The sequence below is a fragment of the Ascaphus truei genome, chromosome 1 (genome assembly GCF_040206685.1).
Source record: "Ascaphus truei isolate aAscTru1 chromosome 1, aAscTru1.hap1, whole genome shotgun sequence".
Taxonomy (NCBI): Eukaryota; Metazoa; Chordata; class Amphibia; order Anura; family Ascaphidae; genus Ascaphus; species Ascaphus truei.
The window spans coordinates 513,378,285-513,404,590 of NC_134483.1; the positions used below are offsets into that span (position 1 = coordinate 513,378,285).

Consider the following 26,306-nt stretch of genomic DNA (forward strand, 5'->3'; position numbering starts at 1 on the left):
AAAATGCACTTAATGAGTTTTACCTCTACAAAGACTATTTGAGGTGAGGTGACATCATTAATACTTGTCCCATGCATTTTTTAAGATGGATTTTTACTTTTGTTTACTGTGTTTTGGAGGGGAAAAATATATACATATACATATATGCACATAGTCACACACAAACACACACACACACACACACACACATATTCCAAGAACCATATTTCCTGTTCAAAATGTGTTTGGATGATAACATATGCACAATACTTACCCGTGAGTCTAGGTTATATGCTGTCTTTTTAAGGTCTTGCAACGCTCTCTGCATGAATTCAAAAGCATGACAATCCACACAGGGGCGACCTAGCAAAAGAATTCATGCAATATTAAAATTAATACGCATCATAAGCATTAGTATTTACTTTATAACGCTCTTACTTTAGCAGGTCACGCACCTGTTTGTTCTGTCTTTTACCTACTAAAAACAAAGTGTACCCATTGTGCCTAGTTCTGCCAGAGGGTGAAGCTGGGAACCTTCAGAGAATGAAAGCAGCTGAGAGTTTGTTGACAGGCCTTATAAATCATCAGATGATTTGGGTAAATTAATATATAGACATAAACGTAAAAAATGCACATCTGATGCATTTATCAAATTACACGTGTTACAGAGCTTCTTTAGTCACTAGCTCGGAAGCTCCTCTATCTTGCACTGATGTAGTAAAGTGGACCTATTTTCGTGTCTTCACCTACACCCATATTTGCTAAATGATGATATGCCATAAACACCTTCCTCCCCGGAAAACACCTCATTCCTTTTTAAAGTGAATGGGCCGATGAGTCTTCTGGCGCCAGATTGTGTCTAATGGGCACTTGGTAAATTTGGCCAAATATCTACCTAAATGTTGCTACTGTCCACACTACAGAGTGGCCTGGGTTTCCAAGACAAGATAAAGCCAAATAATAAAAGGGCAGTCCCAGGAATAGAACACAGGAATAGAACACACAGTAGGTAGGTGCAGTTGCTTCTCACTCGGATGCCTCAATAGAAGAAGGAAGGGAAATGTATGATACTATCAACTTCAATGGTGGAACGCATGATTACTGATAAAGTCCAGCGCAACACGGCATCAGGCAGAGGCTGACTTATCATTGGTGGGTGGCTTGAGCACTGTATTCCTGTGGTCACCTCTCTGCCTTTCAACATATTTGACATAGGGAAGGAACTTTACATTATAATATATAACAGCCATGAAGAGCTAACTAGATTACCTACCCTTCCTTCTCTGTTACTTCCTATTCTCCTAAGTACAGCTCCCGTCTCTACTGGCTTATTACAAAAAACTCAACGTAGCATAACTCTCTATCCTTATACTACAGCCAAACAGTATATGATGGGCCTAGATAACTAAGTGGCTAAGTTGTGATAATGAGCAATGTTTTAGGAGAGGTCAGTCAGTCATAATTTACCCATTCTATAAAGCATAACTGGCTGAGACATTAACTCGGTTCCATTTTAGTTTTCCATTACATCACAAACCACATCATACTGTAAAACAAGAAAAAACACAAAAGCGCACCAAGATGAGAGATAGATATTGTATTAGCAACAAATAATAAAATTAGTAACTTACATATAAAATTTCTTTAATAATCCCTGATTCTGGTGTCTATCACAGGAGTAGGGCATCACATAGGAAGTATGAAGGGTAATCTCAGTTCTGAGAGATCAGACCCGCGCGCTGGGGCTGTCTCTGTTCACTCTCCTGTCCTCCACGTGTGGTAGCGTGGTGCAGAGTGTAGCACACATGTGCAGGAACCGGGGCCTTCAATAGGTGTCCTTAGGATGCCTGTCCGTTTTTGATAGCATAGAAACGATCGGAAATAAGCAGGAACGGTACACTTGAGTGTGTACTGGTGGTGGGTAGTAAAACCGCCAGCCACAACAGTCGCGACGCGTTTCGTTCGCCTGAAGAAGTTTACTTTGTTAACAGCGCGCGGGTCTGATCTCTCAGAACTGAGATTACCCTTCATACTTCCTATGTGATGCCCTACTCCTGTGATAGACACCAGAATCAGGGATTATTAAAGAAATTTTATATGTAAGTTACTAATTTTATTCTTTGTTGCTAATACAATATCTATCTCTCATCTTGGTGCGCTCTTGTGTTTTTTCTTGTTTTGCTGATATTGGTATCACCATCGGGGTTCCGGTGGAGACCACATTTGGAGGTGGGGGAGACACCTCATAAACACAGAAGCAGCAAGAGAACTGAGAGGGACCAACACTCCAAGCTTAAAGAGCCAGAGCGCGGACTGAACTTTTCACCACATCATACTGTAGTTTCAAACGCCCACATCTACCATATTGTGATTTATCACATTGAACATTATGAGATGCTGTACATACTTTCTGGTGGAATGGTGGTTCCCGATGGTTCATCTGCTACAACAAGCTCTATGGAAGGCAGCACCACTGTTAACATCAGAATAAGCATGGAGTACACGCATCTTGAGTTGCTTGTATAAGACATTGTACTGTATCTGTTTTTCCAGCGGACCTACAAGGAAAGAGCATTTGATCTGGTTACATATCCAAAGTAGAAGAACAATGCATTGCTGCTCCCTCCACTAGTGATGTAATTAATAACCACAATACTGTAACTTCTTGACCTGCGTTAATATTGTTTAGCACTGTAGTTTGTGGTCTTGGGCCGTCCTTAGCATAGAGTTTAATGATGTAAATATTTGTGGATATAACGAGAAATATATGGTAGAGGTACAGTATGCACATTATGCTCTCCAAGAACATCAAGTATTTTGTTCCTAGTTTTGACAGTGAGTTGTGTTGGTGCGGTATTGTTGCATTGTTATGTATTCATATTACAGGGGTCACTAGTTAGAAAAGGAACAAGTAGTGATTTAGGATCTGTGCTAACCAACTCACGGTCAGAGTGCAGATGCTGAAACGTTTAGGACTCTCACTGGGGTACATTTCAGTCCCACACAGCATTCAACCTTGTATTTTCTTTTATTTGATTTTAAAATGTTTTTAAACGAGTGCTATAGCATAACCTGCATCTTGACTGTCTAAAGCACCCCATAATGCAATGGTACTCAGCTCCAGTCCTCAAGACCCCCCAACAGGTCAGGTTTTAAGGATAACCCAGCTTCAGCACAGGCAGCTCACCTGTGCTGAAGCTGGGATATCCAGCACCACTGCCATAATGGACCTGCTGTAGTGTATAAGGCTGCGTCCAGGGTTGCAGCAGCCGTGCGGAGGCGCGCTGAGGCTGAGGGAAAGCGGGTGCTTTCCCTGGCCTTGGTTAGCACGCCATCCAGGGGCATGTTGGGGGGCGGGCCTGTGACGTCACGGAGCTGGTTCGCCCTCATTGAGCGAACCGCTCACATGACCGGCCCTGCGCTCCCGTGAGCGCCGAAACTAAATTTTTTCTAAGACCTACGCTTCCGCAAGCTTGCTCTCATTGCGGCTGCAGGGGCTCACTGGAAAGCGTAAGCGCGCCTCAGCACGGGTCAGCGCCTAAGCGCTGACCATGCCCGAGGCCTAAGGGTATGCTATTTGATAAAACATTTGGATTGGGCTAGTTAATCCCAACTAAAAATGTATTATTGGTTAATTGGTTATTATTGTTAATAATTGGTTATTATTGGTTAGCTCCAAAACTTTTCTCGTTGTCAGGAAACACGCTCTTTAAGAAACCAGAGCCTATTAAAGTACAAATCCTAGAAATATAACCATTTCTTTTTACATCCACTTTGTTCTAGAGAGAGAATAACACAGAGAGCCAGAAAGAAAACTGACCTCAATCAATATGCTGTGAAACAGCTTCACGTCGTATGGATTAGGGGCGTGTCATCCCCATTTACCAATTAATTTATAGAATATTCTATTAATTATGGAATGGTTCATTGCCAAATTTAAAATGGAGATGCTCAACTTCTAAACGTCAATCTACAATACAGTCCTGGATATTCTTGGGGGTTGTGATTTATGACGGGCCATTTCCCTCCAAAATGCTCTTCTAAATGTAATTCTTCCTCCATAGGGCAGAGGTACGAAACCAATCAGCTTGACCATGTGCAGCAGTACATAACACATCTCTTTTTCACGGTAACCAGGAAGTCAGGCTCTCTGTACAGCAAATGGGTTTTCACACCTTTTTATTTTAACCAACTGTAGTATATGTATAATCATTATCTTCCCTTTTAAACAAAACTACAGGGCATAAGCTGGGCAACAACTTTCTCCAATTACTCCATAAAGAAGCAATTACTTTATCAAAGATTTAACTCCCTGCTTCACTGCAGATGTTCTCTAATGGAAGGTTTGTTATCAAGGTATTGTAAGAACCTAGTATAACCACCAGTATGTAACAGTTCCGGATGGAACCAGCACTGCAATGGCTACAGATCTTACTGGAACTGTTGCTTCATTAATAATTGATGGTGGTGATAAGGAGAGAAGGATATCCAACATGTGACATTCTACTGACATTGCAAACTCCAAGTACCAGATAGCAACTGACACAGCAAGAATAGTCTCACCTCTAATCCCTCACGAATAAAATGGAAGATGGTTGAAATCGGTGTTGAGTACCACTCACGCCCCAGGGAGACATATATTCGGGAAAATAAACCTTGGCTTCGCTGTAGCCCATATCTTCAAACAATACAGATTTAAGGCAGCATACAAATAAACAAACAGCCTATCTCTTTGTAAGGGCTAAATCACTCTTGTAGTCACTCTCTGAAAGGCTGGGAGGATAGGCCTCTTACCAACCTCTGACCCAAAGACCAAAGAGGTACTTGTTATCAGGGGCTCTTTCCCTCAGTCCGGGTCTGGGTTGATGTCCGACAGGTGCACCCTCTGGTGGGTTCCAGTGACCGTTGTGCCCTGTAATAGAGGGGCTGCTACCCTGGGATCCCTCTCTGTCAGCAAACACCCTCCATCTGCTAGAGCAGGGGTCTCCAAACTCAGTCCTCAAGGGCCGCCAATAGGCCAGCTTTAATGGGTATCCTTGTTTCAGCACAGGTGGCCCAATCCGCGGCTTGAGCCACGGATTGAGCCACCTGTGCTGAAACAGGGATATCCATAAAAGCCGGTCTGTTGGCGGCCCTTGAGGACTGAGTTTGGAGACCCCTGTGCTAGAGCGATCCCCTGCAGTTCAAGCAGGAGACTTTTCTACGTGTCTGATGAGCCAGGTGGAGACTGGCTAATTGTCTGCAGCTGCAATTAACCAGCTCCCTGCTGGATTCATCACACCAATACAGGCTTTCTATTGAAGCCCTTTTAGACAGGGGTTAAGGCCCTGTCACACATACAGACACACACACACACAGAATATATAGATGTACAGATCTGAGACGAAAAGCCATGGCAAAGATTCAAAGATGGGTAGAACCAAGTAAGTGATGTGTGCAAGAAGAGTATAAATAGTGAGTGCTCTGGATGTACAATTTTTAGTGCACTAACCAAAGGACAAGTACCTGTTTACGCCAGGTAACCTCATTCTGATTACCCAATTGTAATCGACTTGCTGCCTATAATAAATAACCATCTGATTCTATGAAGTGACTCCTTGTCTGTCTATATCCAAGAACCTTAGTATACAAATAAAAAAGGTTCCAACAGGTATAAACGGTTTCTCTGGCTTTGGTTTTATGGTTTCGAGCCCATGATTCCTGGAATTAATGCTTAAAGCAGCAAATAAAATGTTCCAAAAATAATTTTGTTCACAGATGTTGGGCTGAATAAATCATTTGGCTCCCTGAGGAATATTGTGGCACAAGTGCATAATCGTTCCTAGGAATACTGCAGCTGGATAATTGTTGTATGCTAAAGTAATGAGTCAAAGGTATGAGAATGTAATTACTATTGGGGCTCTTGGATTGCCTGGGATCCTAATGAATTGCTTAATTTGCTTTTACACAGAACTACCATAGCTCTCTGATAAGAAGAATCCTCGACAGCTGGAAACAAAGGTAGTCTGCTTCATTGTTTTCTATTGTGAAATACATTGAGATATGTTTTTGTTGTATGCTATGCCATTATTGCCTCTGAATCATATGGAAACAATGGGATAATCTCAGTTATATATAGGAAGATAAAAAGCAAGCACTCCAAGTCAAAAAATCCGAAAGGCAAGGTGCTAGTCCCATAAAAAGGTAGAGTATACTTTACCATTCAGCAGAACATCAAATAAAGTGGCAGCACTCACAGGTACGTATCCAAAAAAGTGTATTTGAATAGATACATACAGTTTGTATGTTTTGTCTGTTCAAATACACTTTTTTGGATACTTACCTGTGAGTGCTGCCTCTTTATTTGCTGTTCTGCTGAATGGTAAAGTATACTCAGTTATACATGTAACGGGTATTCCACCCCACCCAATCGCAGATATAGTGTGAGTGCGGAGAAACCTACAGTTACCAGGTGTGGTGCTTTACCTGTTAGGCTCACAGGAGGGCTGAGCTTCCGCCACGGGGGAACTCGGGGCAATTATATTAGGAGTAACCCTGTACTCGGTGCAGTGCCTCCACCTGCAATGGCTCCCACCAGAGGGGGAGTGGTTCCACGCAGGAAATATATATATCACTCCACACAACGTATGTAAACAATCAATGACTTTACTTGCAAGAATATTCATATGCATACACAGATCAACGGTCCTCCCTAACGGAGACACTCTACTCGCATCACGGCGGACGCCAACACTCCCGTATCCCCCCACCAGGTGATCCTACCCCATGTCCAGTAACCCCACACAATATGTCCTCCACCCTCAAGTGAGATAAATATGTGTGACTGCGCAGCCACTATGTCTTATATGAATAATATAGGATCGTTGGTGCACTTGATGACGGTTACCTGCCGAGCACTTCTGTGCCCGGGCCTGCCAAGGAGCTTCACAAAGGATCCGGTGGCTGATGAATCCAGGAACTACCGTCCGGGGCGATCCCACCCGGATGGCTGCTGCAGCCGCAGCGGAGGTCTGAGCCCAAACCTCGGAATGGAAACGCAGCGTCCGCTGTGTCCCTAACTGACTCTGGATACTGATAAGGGGCAGGGTCCCTAACCTGGGGCCTGTCCCTACAACACTTAGCTACTATGACTCAGGGCTATCTGGGGCCTAGGGGGATGCTGGCCTAGTGCAGGGAGTCACTGACTCCTGCACCCTACCTCCTTCCCCCTAGCTGCTCCGGTCATCAACTAACTAGCGTGCTCCAAGCCCGCGAAATGTATCCATCCCTGAGCAGGGAGATACTGTAGCCCTATTGGCTCCCTGGGGTCATGTGGCTCTGCCCCTGTGCACCCTGGGGGCTGACTGCTCTTCCTTGCGCATGCGCGACCTGTACGTGGGCCTCCCGGCGCTCCTAGCCCCTGCGCAACGCACCTTGCCATGCCGGCGCCCTGCACCGCGAGCCGCCGGGACCTCAGCAACGCAACCGGCCGCATCCATAGGAGAGGCGCACTATGCTAGCGCACGCTCCCGCACTTCACCCCGAGCGGCTCCGTGAGTAACCGGAGGGGGGGGGGGGGGGGGCTCTGCACACTGACAGGGGACCTGGCTACATACATATAATATGTTGGTTATGCTGTGTTATCACTGGGAACAATGACGCTGACTACATATGTATGTCTATGTTCATTAGCGCTATGGGTTTAAAGTGATGTGATAACTACTTCCACGACAGCAGTATGCTATAACATTACTGCCACTTAATCATATGGAAACTATGCAATATTCTCTGTTATACCAGGATTTGTTGTGTTATCACTGGGGAAAAAATGACGCCGACTACATATGTATATCTACAGTATGTTCATTAGAGCTATAGGCTTAAAAGGATGTGAATTAGGTATATTGCTATGTGATCATTACAATCCATGGAACAGCCAGGGTGTTGGAATCTAAATGGTTTAACAGTGGAACTAAAACATAACCCATTACAATTAACAAAAAAATATATGTTCTAAATATTAAATTTTTGCAACTGAAAAATACAAGTTGTCCAACCACCAGCATACAGATGCAAAATGAACATACACTAATTATTACACTAACATCTATTTACCTTAAGTTCCAAAAACTAATCAATGATAAATCAGCGACATCTGGTTAAGAGGTGGAAGTGTGGGGGTAATTACCAAGTACCATAGGATGCACAGGCGTCTGGATTTGCTAAACACTGCAGTGTAAGAAAGCACTCAAGAAAATGAAAGAAATAATGCAACATACAAGGAAATACAGATTCAATATTAGTACTCGAGAACTCAGCCCATGCAAACAGAAAACGCAACTTCTGCCCCTTAGGCAGCGGCCACGTTGCAGCGACGCGCGCTCATGCTTGAGCGGCGTGATGTCATCAACTCTCTGAGCAAGAGCGCTAGCCTGTCCTGCAGCAATTTATGAGCGGGGGCATGGCACATAAGGGAGGGGCGTGTCGTTGCCTGGATTGGGACGTGTCAGTGAAAGAAGCATTGTGACGTCATATTCGTTGTTGCAATTTCATGTGACCCTTCAGCGCGCTTAGGCCTGTAATATAGTGCGCGCGTGTGCTACCGTGCACTCGTGCGTCAATGATAATTGCCTGTGCGAGCCTGACGTTGCTATAGTTGAGTCGCGCGCATGTACGGCAGTGAGAGTTGGTAAATACAAGAAATACAAGAAATTAGTATTTGTGCGCTGTTGCCGCGCCACGTGACGCTGTAAGCCAATCCCAGTGTGGCCTAATGCTGTGACATCATAGCCACTCCTCCAAGCATCACCGCTTGCCCTATAGACACTAAACGCGGGCGCAACGCCGTGCGCGAGCCCGCACGCACTATATTACAAGCCTTAGGCCTGGGACATAGTACAGTAGGCCATGCTGAGCCGTGCTGAGCCGCGCTGAGCAGATGCACTTACCCCCTGCACCTGTCATCAGCGTGGCTTTAGCAGCCGCTTCCGCATGCGTGCGGAGGCTCAGATATTTTGAGGAGACAGGCAAATTTAAAATTTGCCGCTCAGGGGAGCGGAGGAGCAGTCACGTGACCACTCACATCCAATGGGAGCGAGGGACTAGCCACGCCTCCCGCCACGTCTCTGTTCCGCCTTCGCCCCGCCTTCGCTCCGCCTCCAAAGCGCTCTAACTGCCTCACCTGCCAGGACACAAAAAAGCTCCAGTTTGAGCAGGCGAGGCAGAGCAGGAGAGCGGATCAGCGTCGCCCGAGGCACCATGCCCGCGGCCTTAGAAATCAATTTTGCCTGTCTCCCTAAGCGCAGAGCATTGGAACGCATACGTGCCCGTGCGCACGCGCGCGCTCACACACGGTGTGGACATGTGCACCTACTATCATGTATTTGATCGCGCCAAGCGCGCGTCACTGCACCGTGTCCGCAGCCTTAGAGCTTACATTGTATTAATGTAATTGATGACCGTAATGAATTGTCAATCCTCTTACATTTGTTGAAAGAATGAGATCATTGCTTCTGTATGAAGCCAAGAGCTCTGAAAAAGAATTGACTGGCTAAAGTAAAATCTGAAACCAGAAAAGGCCCCAAAATGCCACTGATGCTGAAAATGTGTCATTTTACTTTGCAGCTACAGGATGTGTTGCTGTATGAACAATACAAATCAGCCATGTACTGTATACAATGGTTTAGAGCAGGGGGGCGCAACCGTTTTTCCCTGCGCCCCCCTGCCGGCGGTCACCTCACCCCCGCGCCCCCTCAACTCCCTCACCCCACTTACCTCGGCTCCGGCGTCACGACGTCACGTTGCCATAGCAACGTGACGTCACATGACCTCGCGGAGCAAAGGTAAGTTAAGGTTTACAGAGGCCCCGCAGCTCCCCCGGCACTTAATTTAAGTGCCTTCGGGAAGCGCGCAGGGCCTCTGTAAGGCCTCGGTCCCGCTGCGCTCGTTGGCGCGGGCAGCGGGTCGCGAGTTCCCCACCAGCAGGGGAATCCTCGCGAGCCGGTCCCGGTCCCCACTGGCGGCACAGCTGACTACACGCTGGTGTTTCCTAGCGTTGACGCGTGACGTGTGTGGCTGTGAGCCAATGGGGAGGGGAGGCTTCGGGAGGAGGAGAGGCTTCGGGGAGCGGGGAGGAGTGTGGAGTGAAAGCAGGTGAGTGCCTTTCTCTGTGTGTGTGTCTGAGTGCGTGCCTGTCTGTGTGTGTATGTGTCTGAGTGCGTGAGTGCCTGTCTGTGTGTGTGTGTGCCCGAGTGCCTGCCTCTGTCTGTGTGTGTGTGTGTATGAGTGCGTGAGTGCCTGCCTGTGTGTGCGCGCGTGTGTGTGTATGAGTGCGTGAGTGCCTGCCTGTGTGTGTGTGTGCGCGTGTATGAATGAGTGCCTGCGTGTGTGTGTTTAAACTTACCTTCCAGCTCCAGCCCGAGTCCGTGGAGGGAGGGGGGGGAGAGTAGCGGGTCCCTCCGCTCAAGCCACGCCCCCCCTCCCTGTCAAACCGCCCACCACCCGCCCACCTCCCGCCCACCTCCCGATCAAACCGTCCACCTCTCGCCCACCTCCCGATCAAACCTCCCACCTCCCGCCCACCTCCCGCTCCGGCTCCCGCTCCCTACAGACCGCAGATCGCGGTCTGTGTATCTCAGCGCACCGCCTGTCAGCAGCGCAGGTGCGCTGACTCTGGGAGCGGGGCCTTAGCCTAAACCGCGCGCCCCCCCAGTTTGCACACCGCTGGTTTAGAGAGATAGAGAGTAAATAAAAGATAAGACAACACACAATACTTGGATAAGTGCATCAAATATACAGATAAACATTGGGAGAAGGGATTCACTGCTTTGAAGAGATTACTCTCTTTGGCCCGTATTATAGTGGGCACGTGCGCCTGTGCGAACGCTTGTGCACGTGACGCACACTTTTTGTGTGTACGGTCCGTGTTGCTGTGAGCGACAGGCTTGGAAGGGTATTGTGTGTGTGTGTGTGTGTGTGTGTGTGTGTGTGTGTGTGTGTGTGTGTGTGTGTGTGTGTGTGTGTGTGTGTGTGTGTGTGTGTGTGTGTGTGTGTGTGTGTGTGTGTGTGTGTGTGTGTCACTCTGTACCTATTCAATTTATATTTAAATGTTTTATTTATTTTTTGTCAGAACTTTTAATATATATCTCATTGGATGTCAACAATTCACTGATTACCAAATTAGTGAAATGTTAACCCTTTCGCCGTCAGATATCCCATTAATGCACAGGTAGTGAAAGTGTTAATGCAAAACTACTCACTCTAAACAGACATGTCAGCTATCACAGATTTTCCCATGAGTCTTCCTGATTTTCTGCTTCAGCGTTTCATATTCTTCACTAGAGTCTCACTGATAAATAGCACTTTTCTATTAAAAAGCCATTATTATTTTTTTTTTGCATTTAGATTTCACCGATTTCCCTCTTTGGAGGTTAACATCTCTGTTTTAATTGGTGAGATTCCACTGAGATCTATGAGGCTGCTGATGCTAAACAAGCAAATAATATTTTAAACATTAAAAAAAAGACGTGAGCATAAATTATTTATTAGCATTGTGCAATATTTGATAAATATATATATACACATACATACATACACATACATGCACACACACACACACACACACACACACACACACACACACACACACACACACACACACACATGCATACACACACACACACATACATACATACACATACATGCATACACACACACACACACACACACACACACACACACACACACATACACACACACACACACACACACACACACATAGCAGACTGAGCGGTAGCGGCGCGAAAACATAGTTTTCTGAGTCTTCCTCCCGATCGTCTGACTCCACGCTCACTGCCGTGCACGCACGCGGCCCTAGTATTATCATCATCATCCGCATAATCATCTCTCCCCACATCATCATCATCAGATTTCCCCCAGTCCTCCTCATCTTCTGTGGGTTAAGCAAACTGTTAATGATTCTCTACAACTACCCATGCGGATGGAAACGATGCAACAGAGATTTCTTTCAAAGGTATGTAGCAATGTAGGCGTGTCCCCTACCCCGCCTCCGGTGCGGGGAGCTGCCCGGGTATTGCCCTGAGCTCCGTGCGATCGGGAGTGTGGGGGTGGCTATTTTGCGAGGCGCGCATGCGCAGTGGAGGACGCGGCCATTTTAGGATAACTCCGCATATGCAGCCGCGGCACTACAAGTCCTAGAATCCACCAGAGGGAGGGACTGCCCCAGCCAATGGGATTGGAGCAATGAGAGGAACAGGATATCTTCCGCGGGCGGAAAGCCCGTGAGTCAGTCCTGACGGAGGAGCCAAAGGAGAAGGTAGTGTCCAGGGAGCGGTGCTTTCTGGGCTAGGCCTAGAATTTGCCCCTAGGCCCCAGTTAGGCCCTGAGACAACTATAGAGGAGTGTTGCAGGGAAGGCCCCAGGTAGGGACTCTTCCCAGTAGTAATATAACCGCGCCAGTAATCGGAAGGCCACGTGGCGCACTGCGGCCTGGGACCAGGCCACAGGATCCTGAGACATTGTGTGAGACCCTCTGGCTGGAGCTCACACTGCGAGGAGGATCAGGACCCTAAGGCCGCGTTTATAGTGCCGGCGACGACGACGCAACCGATGACGTCACCCGTCGCCGTCACCACTGGCAAAAGTTGCACTTTAGTTTTGAGCGATGTCGCTGGCGACAAGGCCAGTGACGTCACGAAAGGGGAGGGCAGAGTCCAGTATGCGCTCTGTGATTGGTGTAGAGACAGTTACATGTGGCACCTGTCTCTCCCAAAATCAAATTTCACTGGCTTCCAAAGTTTTTGTCGCTCCGTCTCTCCGTCGCCATCGCGCTTACAACGCATGCAACGGATTCAATGTATTTGTTTTGGCGCTGCGTCGCCGTCGCCGGGCACTATAAGTGCAGCCTTAGGAGAGAGGGGATTTGTGTTGGAGGCCCCGCTACGTGGGACCCGCTCCAACACACCATGCCAAGCAGTACCTGGGTACTGGAGTACCCAGGCAGGTACCCAACGTGCACCTATATCCACAGGGGATAGCGCTACCTCACATTTGGGTGTGACAGGACACCAGGGGTTATTGGTGCCACGGCACCCTCAGTACTTTGGGGAACCACCACGTGTTGGGTCACTGGGTTTATACTGTGGGTATCGGTTATTGTATGTTATCTGTGTTAGTGTGTACAGTAAAACTTAGTTATATACATTGTGTGGTGTATTACTTATTACTGTATAATGGTTCCTGTGAGGGGTTATCCCGCCAACGCTGGGATCCCTCATAGGTGGAGGCGCTGCCGGCAAGGAGAAAGAGCTCACCCCAGGCTCCCAGAGGCGGAGGCTTAGGGCTCCTGTGAGCAACAGGTACAGCAGCACGCGTAGTCGCCCGCATAGTTTCCTTCGGCATATGGAAAGGGGACTACAGGGATATCATAAAAAATACTATTAAGGATACAGCTAATAAGGTAAACGGTTATCCTAGAGAAAGTTTACTTCCATAACCAAAGAAAGAGGGTATTCCTTTTGTGACGACCTTCAACAGAGCATCAAAGCACATCAAAAAGATTGTGTCTAAATATTGGCATCTATTACAAAGAGACAACACTATAGGCCATCTGTTTAAAAAAAAATACCAATCTCTGCATACAAAAAACCCGTAGAGCATTAAAGACACAATAGTAAAGGCAGATCTATTGAAACCACCTAAAGAGACATTTCTGTCAAACCATCAGTTGGGACATTTCCGTGTAGAAGTTGTAGCCAGTGCAATGGTGTTATTAGAGGAGAGAACTCACCCACATACAGGGAAACTATTTTAAACTAACGTCTTCTGCACATGCCTTAGTACGTACATTGTGTACCGTCTTAAGTGCCCGTGTGGCCTTTTATATGTGGGAAAAACTATCAATACACTGAAAGAAAGGGTAGCACAACACAAAGGAAAAATCAAAAATGTCTTAGTGTTAGACACTTCTGTAGCCCGTCATTTCAGGCTAATGGGCCACAATTCAGCACAGCTCAGGTATCAGGTCATCGACCATGTGAAACCGCTACATAGAGGTGGAGACAGAGAGAGAATCCTTTTACAAAAAGAGGCAAAATGGACCTATATATTAGATACAGTAGCCCCTAGGGGCCTGGATGAAAGGCTAGAACTTAATTGGTTCCTGGGGTGAGGTCTGCCTCTACTGTTAATCCAGAAATATGCGGGTGGGCGAACGCGGGACACAGGTTTGTACCTCTGTCACCCTGGCCCACGACTGCTATGGATGTTATGCCACCTATCTCATATGAGCTCTTTAGCTTTATTTAAATATATGCAAATAAGATCAATGATATATCGCATGATTTAATTATACTCCCCATAATTTGGTCTTGGTTTTTTTTAACTCTTACATTTCTCATAAGGATTACTGTTTATCTTGTTGATTAATATCCAGATATATGTGTAGTACTAATGTTGAGTGGAAATCTAATCAGTTATAATTTGCTCCTTTCCACCTTTAACCCCTTCGTTTTGGCAGAAAATTAGCTATGAATAAGAAGAGGGGGATTGTCTGCATCTTGCTCTCAGGTCTCCAGACTAGCAAAAAATAATGATATCCTTTTTGACACAAATTTATTGTGTTCCCTGTGTTTGAATTTCAAGCTATCTCTGTGTAGCTGGTGTGTGGACACTTCTCCACAGTCCAGAAAGTGTGCTTCTGTATCCGTGTTTGATTCTCTTTTGTTATTGTTATTTTTTCAGTTGCCTGGCAAGGTGACATCATTGCGTCGTGTATCATCTGACGCCGCGATGCGAGATGACGACAGACGTTGACTAGGAAGTGCTGAGGCTGCAGTGGCTGCCCAGCTGTAAGCACAGGTGACGGGTATTTGATGAGTAACATTACCCTCTTGGGTATATATACATGTTCTTTTCACTATTGTAGTAAGGTGCATGGTCTGAGAAAAGGACTAGCCTGTCCTGAAACGTCACGCTATGCTTGTACCTGCTCTGATGTCTTAAATACAGAGTAAGCTTATTTACAGAAAGGCTCCTGTGTGCTTCTTCCACAACCAATTTTTCGCACCTCTACTTTACAGTAACGTAGAGGGGGGGGGGGACCTCTCTGCACTCATCCATAATGAGATTCAATAGCTTTTTATCTCAAATACTATTGGGCTTTTTTCTCCAAAGTTGTGTAAAATTCCCCATACACTTTAAATAAATAAGCATAATAATATGAGATTATACTGACTGCAATTTTTTCTCCCTCTCCCCATCCTCTCTCTCATCATCCCTCCCCCTCATCACCATCACCATCATCAGCTTCTCCCCCTCATCCTCATCAGCCCCTCATCATTATCATCATCAGCTCTCCCCACATCTTCAGATCTTCCCCATTCCCCCTCATCATCATCATCTCTCCCACAGTCCCTCTCATCATCAGATCTCCCCCAGTTCCCCTCATCATCATAAGATGTCCCCCAGACCCTATCATCATTATCATCAGGTGTCCCCCAGCCTCCCTCGTCATTATCATCAGATGTCCCCCTCATAATTATTAACAGATGTCGGCCAGTCCCCCTCATCATTATCATCAGATGTCCCACAGTCCATCATAATCATGTATGTGCTTTTTGGCGAACTTGAGATGGGCAGCAACGTTCTTTTTAGAGAGCAGTCGTTTCCTCCTGGCTGTCCGTCTATGAACACCATTTTTGTTCAGGCTTTTCCTGATAGTTGAGTCATGAGCACTCACATTAGCCAAAGTGAGAGTGGCCTGCAGATTCTTGGATGTTATTCTGGGGTTCTTTGTGGCATCCTGGATGAGTTGCCAGTTTGTTCTTGGAGAGATTTTGGTAGGACGACCGCTCCTGGGTAATGACTGTGGTCTTGAATGTTCTCCATTTGTAGACTGTCTGTAGTTGTTTGGTGGAGCCCCAAATCCTTAGAAATGGTTTTGTAACCCTTTCTAGTTGGATGAGCATCAATAACTGCTTTTCTGAGGTCCTCAGAGATTTATTTTGATTGTGGCTTGACATGTTTCCACACACCTCTATGGTGAAGACCAAACTCACAAAGTTTCTGATCATTATATAGGGTCGGGCCACCCAAACTCACACCTAAAGATCTACCTAATTATTTAAACATCCAATTGTAATTATCCCCTTTAATGTAGCTGCTAAAACTAGGGTTTCGCTTACTTTTTCACATACCCTGACTCTTAATTACTCATTGTAAGTCTATTTCATACATCATTTTGTTTCAAAAGACAAGGACTAAGTCAATATAAGCCCTATTGAATATTTACAAAAAGACTGGTTTTGATTCAAGAGGTTATCATGGAAAAACGATGGAATTTCCGTTTTATATATATATATATATATATATATATATATATATATATATATACAGTGCTCGACAAATAATGATAACAACTCGCCCGTTGCGAGTGGATTTAGGCCGCTGGCGATCCGTGCTGCGGCTCTATTAATTCCCCTGCTCGCGCCAAAATTTTCAAAAATTTTTTTTTTTAAATAAATAAATAAAAAATTCCTCTCCCTGATTGGTCTGACGTGGGGAAGAGGACCGGCTGGCAGCTCTGGGTCAGCCTCTCTCTCCCCCCTCCCCTGCCCACGATCCCCGCTTGCTGCCAGGGGCTCTCACTTCCGTCCCCAGCGCGCGCAAGCAAAGTTGACTGCTGGATCCAGCGCGTTCCCGTCCGGCCACGTTTCCCATGCGGATGTCCCCCGCATGCCCCCACATACTAAATTTCCCCCCCAATGCCCCCAGATGTCACCCGCAGACCTCGATGTCGCCCGCAGGCCCAGATACCCACATACCTCTGGTGAGTGGGACTCCCGGCTCCGTTTCTTGTAGTGTGTGTGTGGTATGTGTTGTGTGTGTGGTGTGTGTGGTGTGTGTGGTGTGTGTGGTGTGTGAGAGCTGGGGCTGCTATATCACAGGAGGCTGCGGTGTGCCGGGCCCGATCAGGTACCGGGGGAAGGGGGGACGCACACTTACACCATCCCCTGCAGAGCTGCGGCGGCTATTCCGGGAGGCTGCAGTGGGCCGGGACCGAGCAGGTACCGGGGGGGAGGGGACGCACACCACCCTCTGCCGGACCGGGAAGCTGCAGTGGGCCGGGCCCGAGCAGGTACCGGGGGGGAGAGGACGCACACCACCCTCTGCCGGACCGGGAAGCTGCAGTGGGCCAGGCCCGAGCAGGTACGGGGGGGAGGGGACGCACACCACCCTCTGCCGGACCGGGAGGCTGCAGTGGGCCGGGCCCGAGCAGGTACCGGGGGGGAGAGGACGCACACCACCCTCTGCCGGACCGGGAGGCTGCAGTGGGCCGGGCCCGAGCAGGTACCGGGGGGGAGGGGACGCACACCACCCTCTGCCGGACCGGGAGGCTGCGGTGGGCCGGGCCCGAGCAGGTACCGGGGGGGAAGGGACGCACACTTACACCCGGTGCCACCAGCGCCATGTCGGGCTGCCGGGTCCCAGATCTATTCCCCCCTGCAGCAGGCGCCTCGCTCCGCTCTTGCTGCGGCCTCCCGTTTAGGCCGCGCGGGGCGGGCGATGTGCAGGAGAGGTGAACGGTGATGCAAGGGTGGAGTGAACGGAGGTAAGGGGGGGGGGGTGTGAACGGAGGTAAGGGGGGGGGGGGTGAACGGAGGTAAGGGGGGGGGGGTGAACGGAGGTAAGGGGGGGGGTGAACGGAGGTAAGGGGGGGGGGTGAACGGAGGTAAGAGGGGGGGTGAACGGAGGTAAGGGGGGTGAACGGAGTTGGGGGAGGAGGGGGGGTGAATAGAGATGCAAGGGGGAGACAGGCTGGACTGGGGAGAGAGCAGAGAGAGAGACAGGCTGGAGTGGGCAGAGGACTGAGAGAGAGACTGGGGGGGGGAGAAGAGAGAGACAGGCTGGGGGGGGGGCCTAAATGCTCCCAGGCAGTCAGTCGCCCACCCAGTCAGTCACCTACCTACCCAGTCAGTCACCCATCCAGTCAGTCAGTCACCTACCCACCCAGTCACCTACCAAAGTCAGTCACCTACCCACCCACCCAGTCAGTTAGTCACCTACCCACCTACCTACCCACCCACCCAGTCAGTCACCTACCCACCCACCCAGTCATCCCCCCCACCCAGTCAGTCAGTCACCTACCCACCCAGTCAGTCACCTACCAAAGTCAGTCAGTCACCTACCCACCCACCCAGTCAGTCAGTCACCTAACCACCCACCCATTCACCCACCCAGTCAGTCACCCACCCACCACCCACCCAGTCAGTCACCTACCCACCACCCACCCAGTCAGTCACCTACCCACTCACCCAGTCAGTCACCCACCACCCACCCAGTCAGTCACCTACCCACCCAGTCAGTCACCTACCCACCCAGTCAGTCACCCACCCACTCAGTCAGTAAGTCACCCCCCCCACCCAGTCAGTCATAAAGTCAGTAATACCCCCCACCCAGTCAGTCATACCCCCCCACACCCAGTCAGTCATACCCCCCCCCACCCAGTCAGTCATACCCCCCCTGCCCAGTCAGTCATACCCCCCCACCCAGTCAGTAAAATGTCAGTCATCCCACCCCCTGCCCAGTCGCCAAGTCACCCAGTCACCCCACCCAGTCAGACAGTCAGTAATCCCCACCCAGTCAGACACCCCATCACCCCACCCAATCAACCAGTCAGTCACCCCACCCCCCCAATCACCCCACCGAGTCACCCCACAACCCCAATCACCCCACCCAGTCAACCCATCCTCCCACAGTCACCCTCTCTCTGTCTCTCACCCTCTCTCCGTCTCTCACCCTCTCTCCGTCTCTCACCCTCTCTCCGTCTCTCACCCTCTCTCCGTCTCTCACCCTCTCCGTCTCTCACCCTCTCTCCGTCTCTCACCCTCTCTCCGTCTCTCACCCTCTCTCCGTCTCTCACCCTCTCTCCGTCTCTCACCCTCTCTCCGTCTCTCACCCTCTCTCCGTCTCTCACCCTCTCTCCGTCTCTCACCCTCTCTCCGTCTCTCACCCTCTCTACGTCTCTCACCCTCTCTCCGTCTCTCACCCTCTCTCCGTCTCTCACCCTCTCTCACCCTCTCTCCGTCTCACACTCTCTCTCCGTCTCACACTCTCTCTCCGTCTCACACTCTCTCTCTGTCTCACACTCTCTCTCCGTCTCACACTCTCTCTCCGTCTCACACTCTCTCTCCGTCTCACACTCTCTCTCCGTCTCACACTCTCTCTCCGTCTCACACTCTCTCTCACACTCTCACACCCTCTCTCACACTCTCACACCCTCTCTCTCCGTCTCTCTCACCCTCTCTCTCCGTCTCTCTCACCCTCTCTCTCCGTCTCTCTCACCCTCTCTCTCCGTCTCTCTCACTCTCTCTCTCCGTCTCTCTCACCCTCTCTATGTCTCACCCTCTCTCTGTCTCACCCTCTCTCTGTCTCACCCTCTCTCTGTCTCACCCTCTCTCTGTCTCACCCTCTCTCTGTCTCACCCTCTATCTGTCTCACCCTCTCTCTGTCTCACCCTCTCTCTGTCTCACCCTCTCTCTGTCTCACTCTCTCTCACAATCTGGATCTGGATATTTTATTTACCCTGTATATCTTAACTGCCCTATACAACACCAAAATAACCTATACTGCTTTCTTCCAGATCTAACTCTCGAGCTTCACACAGAAGACATCGGAATTCCCCGTAACCCAGAAGACAGGTAGGGAACACCTCCCCTCCAATGTATAACATTGCGGGAATGAGGTACCTGGACATTGAGGGTCTGTGGATCAGGTAAGATCCCAGGCAGGATTGCTGCTTTAAATATTGTAAAGCGGGGGCATCCAGGCACTAGTTAAGGGGTGCAGGAAACTAGTCCTTCACATCTGGCTTTTTTTTCTAGATTCGACATTTATACACACACACACAAGGACTAATTGTAGTATAATGTAATACAATAAATAAACTTATGTCAAAAACGAATGTTCTTACTAGGAATTTATTCAATTTATTTCATTTATGGTTTTTTTAAATGCGGGTCTGGGGGCGGGATTAGAGGCGGGGTTGGGGGTGGGACTAGAGGCGGGGTTGGGGCGGGACTAGGTGGCGAGTAGATTTTTTGGTTCGGCGAGTAGATTTTTGGGTGATTTGTCAAGCACTGTATATATATATATATATATATATATATATATATATATATATATATAAAACGGAAATAGCCGTGTTAGTCCAGTTGCGAATAGTCCAGTGCAGAATAAAGGAGTACTTCCGTATTATTTGATACCTTTTTTATTTGGACTAACAATTTATGTCATAGGACAAGCTTTCGAGAGTTCTCCTCTCTTCCTCAGGTCAGCAATACTGATTAACAAAGGAATCTATGGTTAAAATAGGGTTTGGGAGAGCAGAATAAAAAAAACAGAGATGTACTGTAGATAAGGTTGGGTGAGAAAGTGGTGTTTGAAGACATTGGAAGGGTAATAAAACGGTAACAAGGAACAGCATGGAGGGGGACGGGAATGCAGTGGGTGGGGAGGGGAAGGTGTGGATAAGAACATTGGCAGAGAGGCAGGCAGGATAATTACAAACAATTGTGATGGTGTGTGAGAAACCCCATATCCACATCAAGTCCTCTTGTTTTGGTGTTAAAGAGCCTTATCATTCTGAGTTCAAATGTTTTCCGTTCATGGGTGCGTTTAAACATTCCATTGAGGATTTTGATTTTTAAATAATTTATGTAATGATCTGGTTGTGGGAAATGATGTCCCACTGGTGAGCAGTATGTTCCATCTTCATGGGGTTGTATAGAGTGTCTGTGCATATTCATTCTGCCTTGAAGCTTTTGGCTTGTTTCGCCAATGTAGCATCCTTGGTCACATTTGTTGCATTGAATCATATATACAACATTCCTGGATGTGCAGCAGTATGATCCGTTAACATTGAGTGTTCCATGGTTGTGACTGGCTGTGGGATCTTGGCATATATGTTTGCAGAGTTTGCAACGTGTGTTGTTGCACAGTTTTGTGCCATTATCAGTGTCTTTAAGTTCGTTTTGAAGTTTTCTGTTGACTAATTTCTGTTTGAGGTTTGGTGGTTGCCAGAACGCACACACACACACAAACCGTGGAGGAAACGTTTGTGAACCCTAATGATAATTACGAAAATTCCATAGTTTTTCCATGATAACCTTCTTGAATCAAAACCAGTCGTTTGCACCCAGCTGCACGGACCCAGCACCCTGAGAAGGTAATACACTGTACAAGCCAAATCTACAGACTATCCAATGTACACACAGATTCCCAACAAGTTCTGAGAAACCCCACTGTGTATTTTTGTCACATTGGAAGTAGCTTTGGACATCTTTGTTTGTTTTTGTTGTATACATTTAGCCACACCCACTAGCACTCCTTTGGACACTTATATGCATATATATATATATATATATATATATATATATTATGTGGTATTGTTTGGGGTTTCTCAGAGCTTGTTGGGAATCTGTGTGTCTGTTAACTGTGTGCAGCTGGTCTCAGCTGCTTTTGGGTTGGTGGTGGCCCCTCCCCTCCAAGTTTTAAGCTTGCCCCTCCCCACATTCCAAGTTGGCAGGTCAGTTTCATTTTGCTGGGATACGACAGATCCAATGCTGATCATTCTTCCTGTAATTATACAGGTTAATAAGAATTTTAACTCATGGAGTGTTAGGACCGGCTAACGGACATGCCTTGAAAGTGGCAGCAGGCTTAAGACGCTTTGGCCAAAGGGTTAAACTAAATTACCCTTTTTCAAGAGAATATATAGGTATTGCACTGTGTATTTTTGTCACATTGGAAGTAGCTTTGGGCATCTTTGTCTGTTTTTTGTTGTATACGACTATCCAATGTAAACTCATAGGAGCAAGGCAGCAGGGTTACATATATTTATAGTACCCAGGACTGGAAACCGGAAATCAAACCAGCTTCAAAGAGCACGAAAAGTAGAGAGTGCACAATATATATACAGTATATAAAACTTACATTGCCCCCCCCCCCCCAAAAAAAAAAACATTAAAGGAATAAAAAGAACACTTAAGAGATATTCAATGACAATGAAATAAACCCAAGAGTAGGTGCTTTTCTATAGTTCAATATCCCTGGCATGCTTAAAAAATAAGGAGGTAATAAAATGTAAATCATTGTAATTTTAGTTCCAGTAACGTATCGGTGTTTTTTCCTGTCTTTTCTTATAGAGATCCACCAATTACTTTAAACTTTCATGTGATCAGTAAAGATGTAAGGGCTTATTTTGTATCAGCCAAAACAGCCGACCAGGCCGTTTCCAGACAAAATTCCTAATTGATATAGAATAAAGCCCCTTAATGTGTAGTGGACACGACGATTTGGAATAAAAAACAAGACAATAGGCAGTTTGGTTAAGATGCATGGGTGTTTTGGTGTGTGGAAAAGTAGCTTTGTCGATCCTGTGAGAGGACCATGTTAAACTAAGATTCCTTCCAGAGGCAGGAGTGGAGAAAGCATATCTATACATTGCCAAAGTCGAGGGTCAGAGGAGGATGGAGAGCATAATGGTATAACAGTACAAGAGTGGATCAAGCATTGATAAAACTGCCAAGGCTCAGAGGAAGAACAGAGAAACGGCAGCCTGGAATGCAAAGTAGATTCCAGAAGCGGAATGTCAATGTGATGCGCATCTCATATGTAGCAAGGGAAGATAGAGAGGTGTGTATGGAGAATTGTGAGAGACAGAAATTCAGAAACTGAGACAAGGCAGTGATCATATAGTGGTACAAGGATGATAAAGAAGAGGAGAAGAAAGCAATTTTTGATAAATGTGTCATTCTTCCTGCAATGCTCTAATCCAGGAGTGGGCAACTCCAGTCCTCCAGGGCCACCAACAGGTTAGGTCATCAGAATATCCCAGCTTCAGCACAGGTGGCTCAATCAGTGGCTCAGTCGAAGACTGAGCCACTGATTGAGCCACCTGTGCTGAAGCAGGGATATCCTGAAAACCTGACCTGTTGGTGGCCCTTGAGAACGAGTTGCCCACGGCTGCTCTAATTCCTTTATTTCATTCTCATATATAATAATATATATGAATGTGTGTGTGTGTGTGTGCATGTGTATATATATATATATTTAACACCCCCTCCTAAAGGGTTACTAGCAGTGTTAGGCTATGGCCCCAGTCAGTGCGTGCGTGTGTCCGTTGGAGCACCGGGCGGCGCGTCCACCCGTTTCTGCAGCGATCAGTCGACTTCTGATTGCTCGCGATGGTGGGGGCGAGGTGGGGGGGGGGGTGCAGCCATCACGTGGCTGGTTCACCCTCATTGGCTGAACCGCCGCCATGATGTAGCCATATCTCGGCCGCCGCACCAAAAGATAAATTTCTTGTCTTTTGGAAATCTGGTCGCGCCATCGCGCTTTGTGCATGCGAGCGTGCGCACTGACTGGGGCCAGCCCCATAGAGGGCAGTCTCTTTTTTCGCGACACGCACGTCATCGCGAGCATGGTTGCGATCACTGGGGACGAGACCTTAGTGTTTGCTCGGTCGCACTCTGGGTTGCTATTGGAATCCAGACGTCACACACGGGTATTTAAAAAGGAGGTACTCTTCTAGAAGGTTAGGTTCCTGGAGGTACATGGGAGAAGAACCTCGAGAGAGTGCGTTCAGCAGGCGCCTCGCTGGAAGTCGTTGGTTGATTTGTGACGTCATCGCCGGGCGCCCCACGAGGAGTAGCGGCTAGCGAGTGGCGTTCAAACCGTGTGGACACTGACTGAGGTTGGTACATGCCGCTTTGAGCCTTGTGCTCCGGGACTTTCATCTTGGGATTGACCCATCTGCCACCCTGAGACGGAGAACTCTGGATTTCACATGTGTGGAGTGAATAGCAGACTAGACGCTTGCTGACCCACCACCTGCTGAGATCAAATGAAGAGTGTCGCCTCCGGTTGTCTCCTGGTGTGGTAAACCTATTAACCAACTGCTTGTTTATTTCACTTTGATGTACGCAGAACTATTTACTTTTAATCATAAAGTCACCTTTTAAACTTTACATCACTATGTGCGTTGTGCGCCCTGTTCTTTTGTTTTTTGTCTAGTTCCAGGGGTGTCGAGCCACCCCCAAGAAAGGCTGCAGACCCACATCTAGTGTTATCCTCACATTTAAGGTCAACAATATTGTTTATTATTCACTGTGCACTAGTCACAGGTTGTGTCTTACTAGGTATAAGCTGCTCACTATCACCTATCTTTTTACATGGGAGAAGAACCTCGAGAGAGAGTAGATAAGAATTGTTTATAAAGTAATAGCATAGATCAGCCCACCCCCTGTTTATTATGTACAGACAGGGACAGTATCCCTCAAGTTAGAAACCCCTAAAGAAGAAATGGAGTCCTGAACAGTTCAGTAAAGGAATGCAGCACGCCACAGAGGACCTCAAGAAAGAGGGCTCCTGGGTGCCGGTGGATCACCGCTAACCGCGGATCAGCGCCAATATTCCTCAGCAGCCTGTATGGAAGAGGCAGTTCCCAAATAGGTGTAGCCCAAGTCTCCTCCGGCTCCCCGGCCACCCCCCTTACCTCCAGAGCGTCAGGTCACGGGTGCGCATGCATGAGTTCCCGGTTGCGGGCGCGCATACTGAGAGAGGCGATTGGGCAGAGGAGGCATAGCCGGCAGCTTCCCTCGCCGGGTGCTGCCATCTGTGGTGCAGTTGCGCAGGCGCGGGTGCAGAGTGTGTACAACGCGGCGCTATGTTAGGGCTGGCAATGACAGGTTGCGCATGCGCAGAGTCCGGCACGGCGGCCATTAAACTATGCGCAGGCGCAGGGAGAAGAGAGTAGGCGGCCATTAGGGAGACCCCCACGCGATCTCCATAGGCAAGAGCCTTCTTGGGAATTACCGTTCCCAGGAGGCATAGCTGCAGGCAGTCAGGTGCTTTAGCTTAGTCAATAGGGCTTAGGAATCCTCCTGTTTAGGGGAGGATCTAGTTAGGTATATTAGCAGGCTTGCAGGAAGGAAGTCACTCAGGGATGGGAGGCTATACCACGAACGGTGCGGAACCCTTCTGGGTGGAGGCGCTGTTGCATCATCTACACACCCCAGGCTCCCAGTGGCGGAGGTTCAGGCCTCCTGGTTGCCAACAGGTAAAGAAGCAGTATCAGTAGTTACGGAGTATACTCCAACCTCACTTGGGGGGGGAGATACAAGGGCTACATAGGTAAAAATGTATTGGGTCAATTAATAAGAGACCTACCAGGATTCCCATAGGTGCCCAGAATAATCAGAGTAACACCGGTGATGGTTCCGGAGAGACAAGGGGGCCCGGGGCCCATACCTACTTAGAGCAACCAACTCAGAGTACCTCCATTTGAGTGTTAAGAGTGGGCACTGTTGGAAGAAACAAAGTTCGTGCATGTCTATGTATAAAATACTGTACAACATTTGTTAATATATGAATGAGCGGCCCTTGTGCTTGGGGATACGAATAAATGACAGTTGTACTACGGTATAAAAGTTCCTGCCGCCGATTATTATACAACCTTGCTACCCCGTCGCCCAGATGTCTGAATTCCAGCACCCTGATTCAAGGAAACCCATGCGGAGTAGCCATATAATACACAGCAATGTAATCTCCCAAGGAAGCCAGGCAGGAAGGGTTACATATGTATATACAGTATGGAAAAGGGAAAGAGAGCGCACAACCACTCAGAGTAGTAGATATAAATATTATATTGGCAGTATAAAAACATAAGTAATGCACGTACAAAAAAAAAATACAATAATTATGCGCATTTGACTATAGCACTCAGCCTGTCTGAAGTACGTTCCAGGGTCCCCCGATCTGTAGCTTGCATCTGGATCAGCTGCTTGGTGTGGAGAGTTCTATATTTTTGCCTGACAGTTTTAACGTTTGCAAGCACACAACGGCTATGCTTGGCCTGTGACAGCGCGAGTATCCCGGGAATACATATCCTCAGTGATTACCCAGCTGAGGACTTATCCAGCCGGTGAGCCCGTACGTTTGAGCTATCTATAGGATAGTATTGATGTCACTAAGGTCTCGTCCAGGGTGATGCTGAGCGGGCAAGCGCGCTCACGCTGGCCGCGATGAAACACATTGTTGCAATGTGTGTGGCCAGCATGAGCGAGCGCCTGCGCATGCACACTGCTTAGTTGCTTGCCGAAGCAAGCAAATTTGAATATGCTGCTCGCTGGCACGTCACGTGAGCGGTTCGCCCAATGAGGGCGAAGCAGCTCCGTGACATCATGGCCGCGCCCCCCCGACGTGCAACGCCCCCCGTGCGCGTACTTAGCTGGCCACAAATCGCCCGGCTGAGCAGAGCGTGTGACGTC

General features: G+C 47.9%; 1 protein-coding gene across 2 annotated transcripts in view; it reads right to left on the reverse strand.

Moving 5' to 3' along the window:
- LOC142466193 (NELL2-interacting cell ontogeny regulator 1-like) overlaps positions 1–26,306 on the reverse strand; it is a 66,075-nt gene that overhangs the window by 3,669 nt on the left and 36,100 nt on the right. For both annotated transcript variants that reach the window (XM_075571068.1, XM_075571057.1), the window contains exons 2-3: positions 2,387–2,537; positions 254–342 (exon numbers count right to left, since the gene is read on the reverse strand). In XM_075571068.1, coding sequence (XP_075427183.1) covers positions 254–342; positions 2,387–2,510 — 213 coding nt within the window. In that variant the 5' untranslated portion in view covers positions 2,511–2,537. The remainder of the gene's footprint in view (positions 1–253; positions 343–2,386; positions 2,538–26,306) is intronic.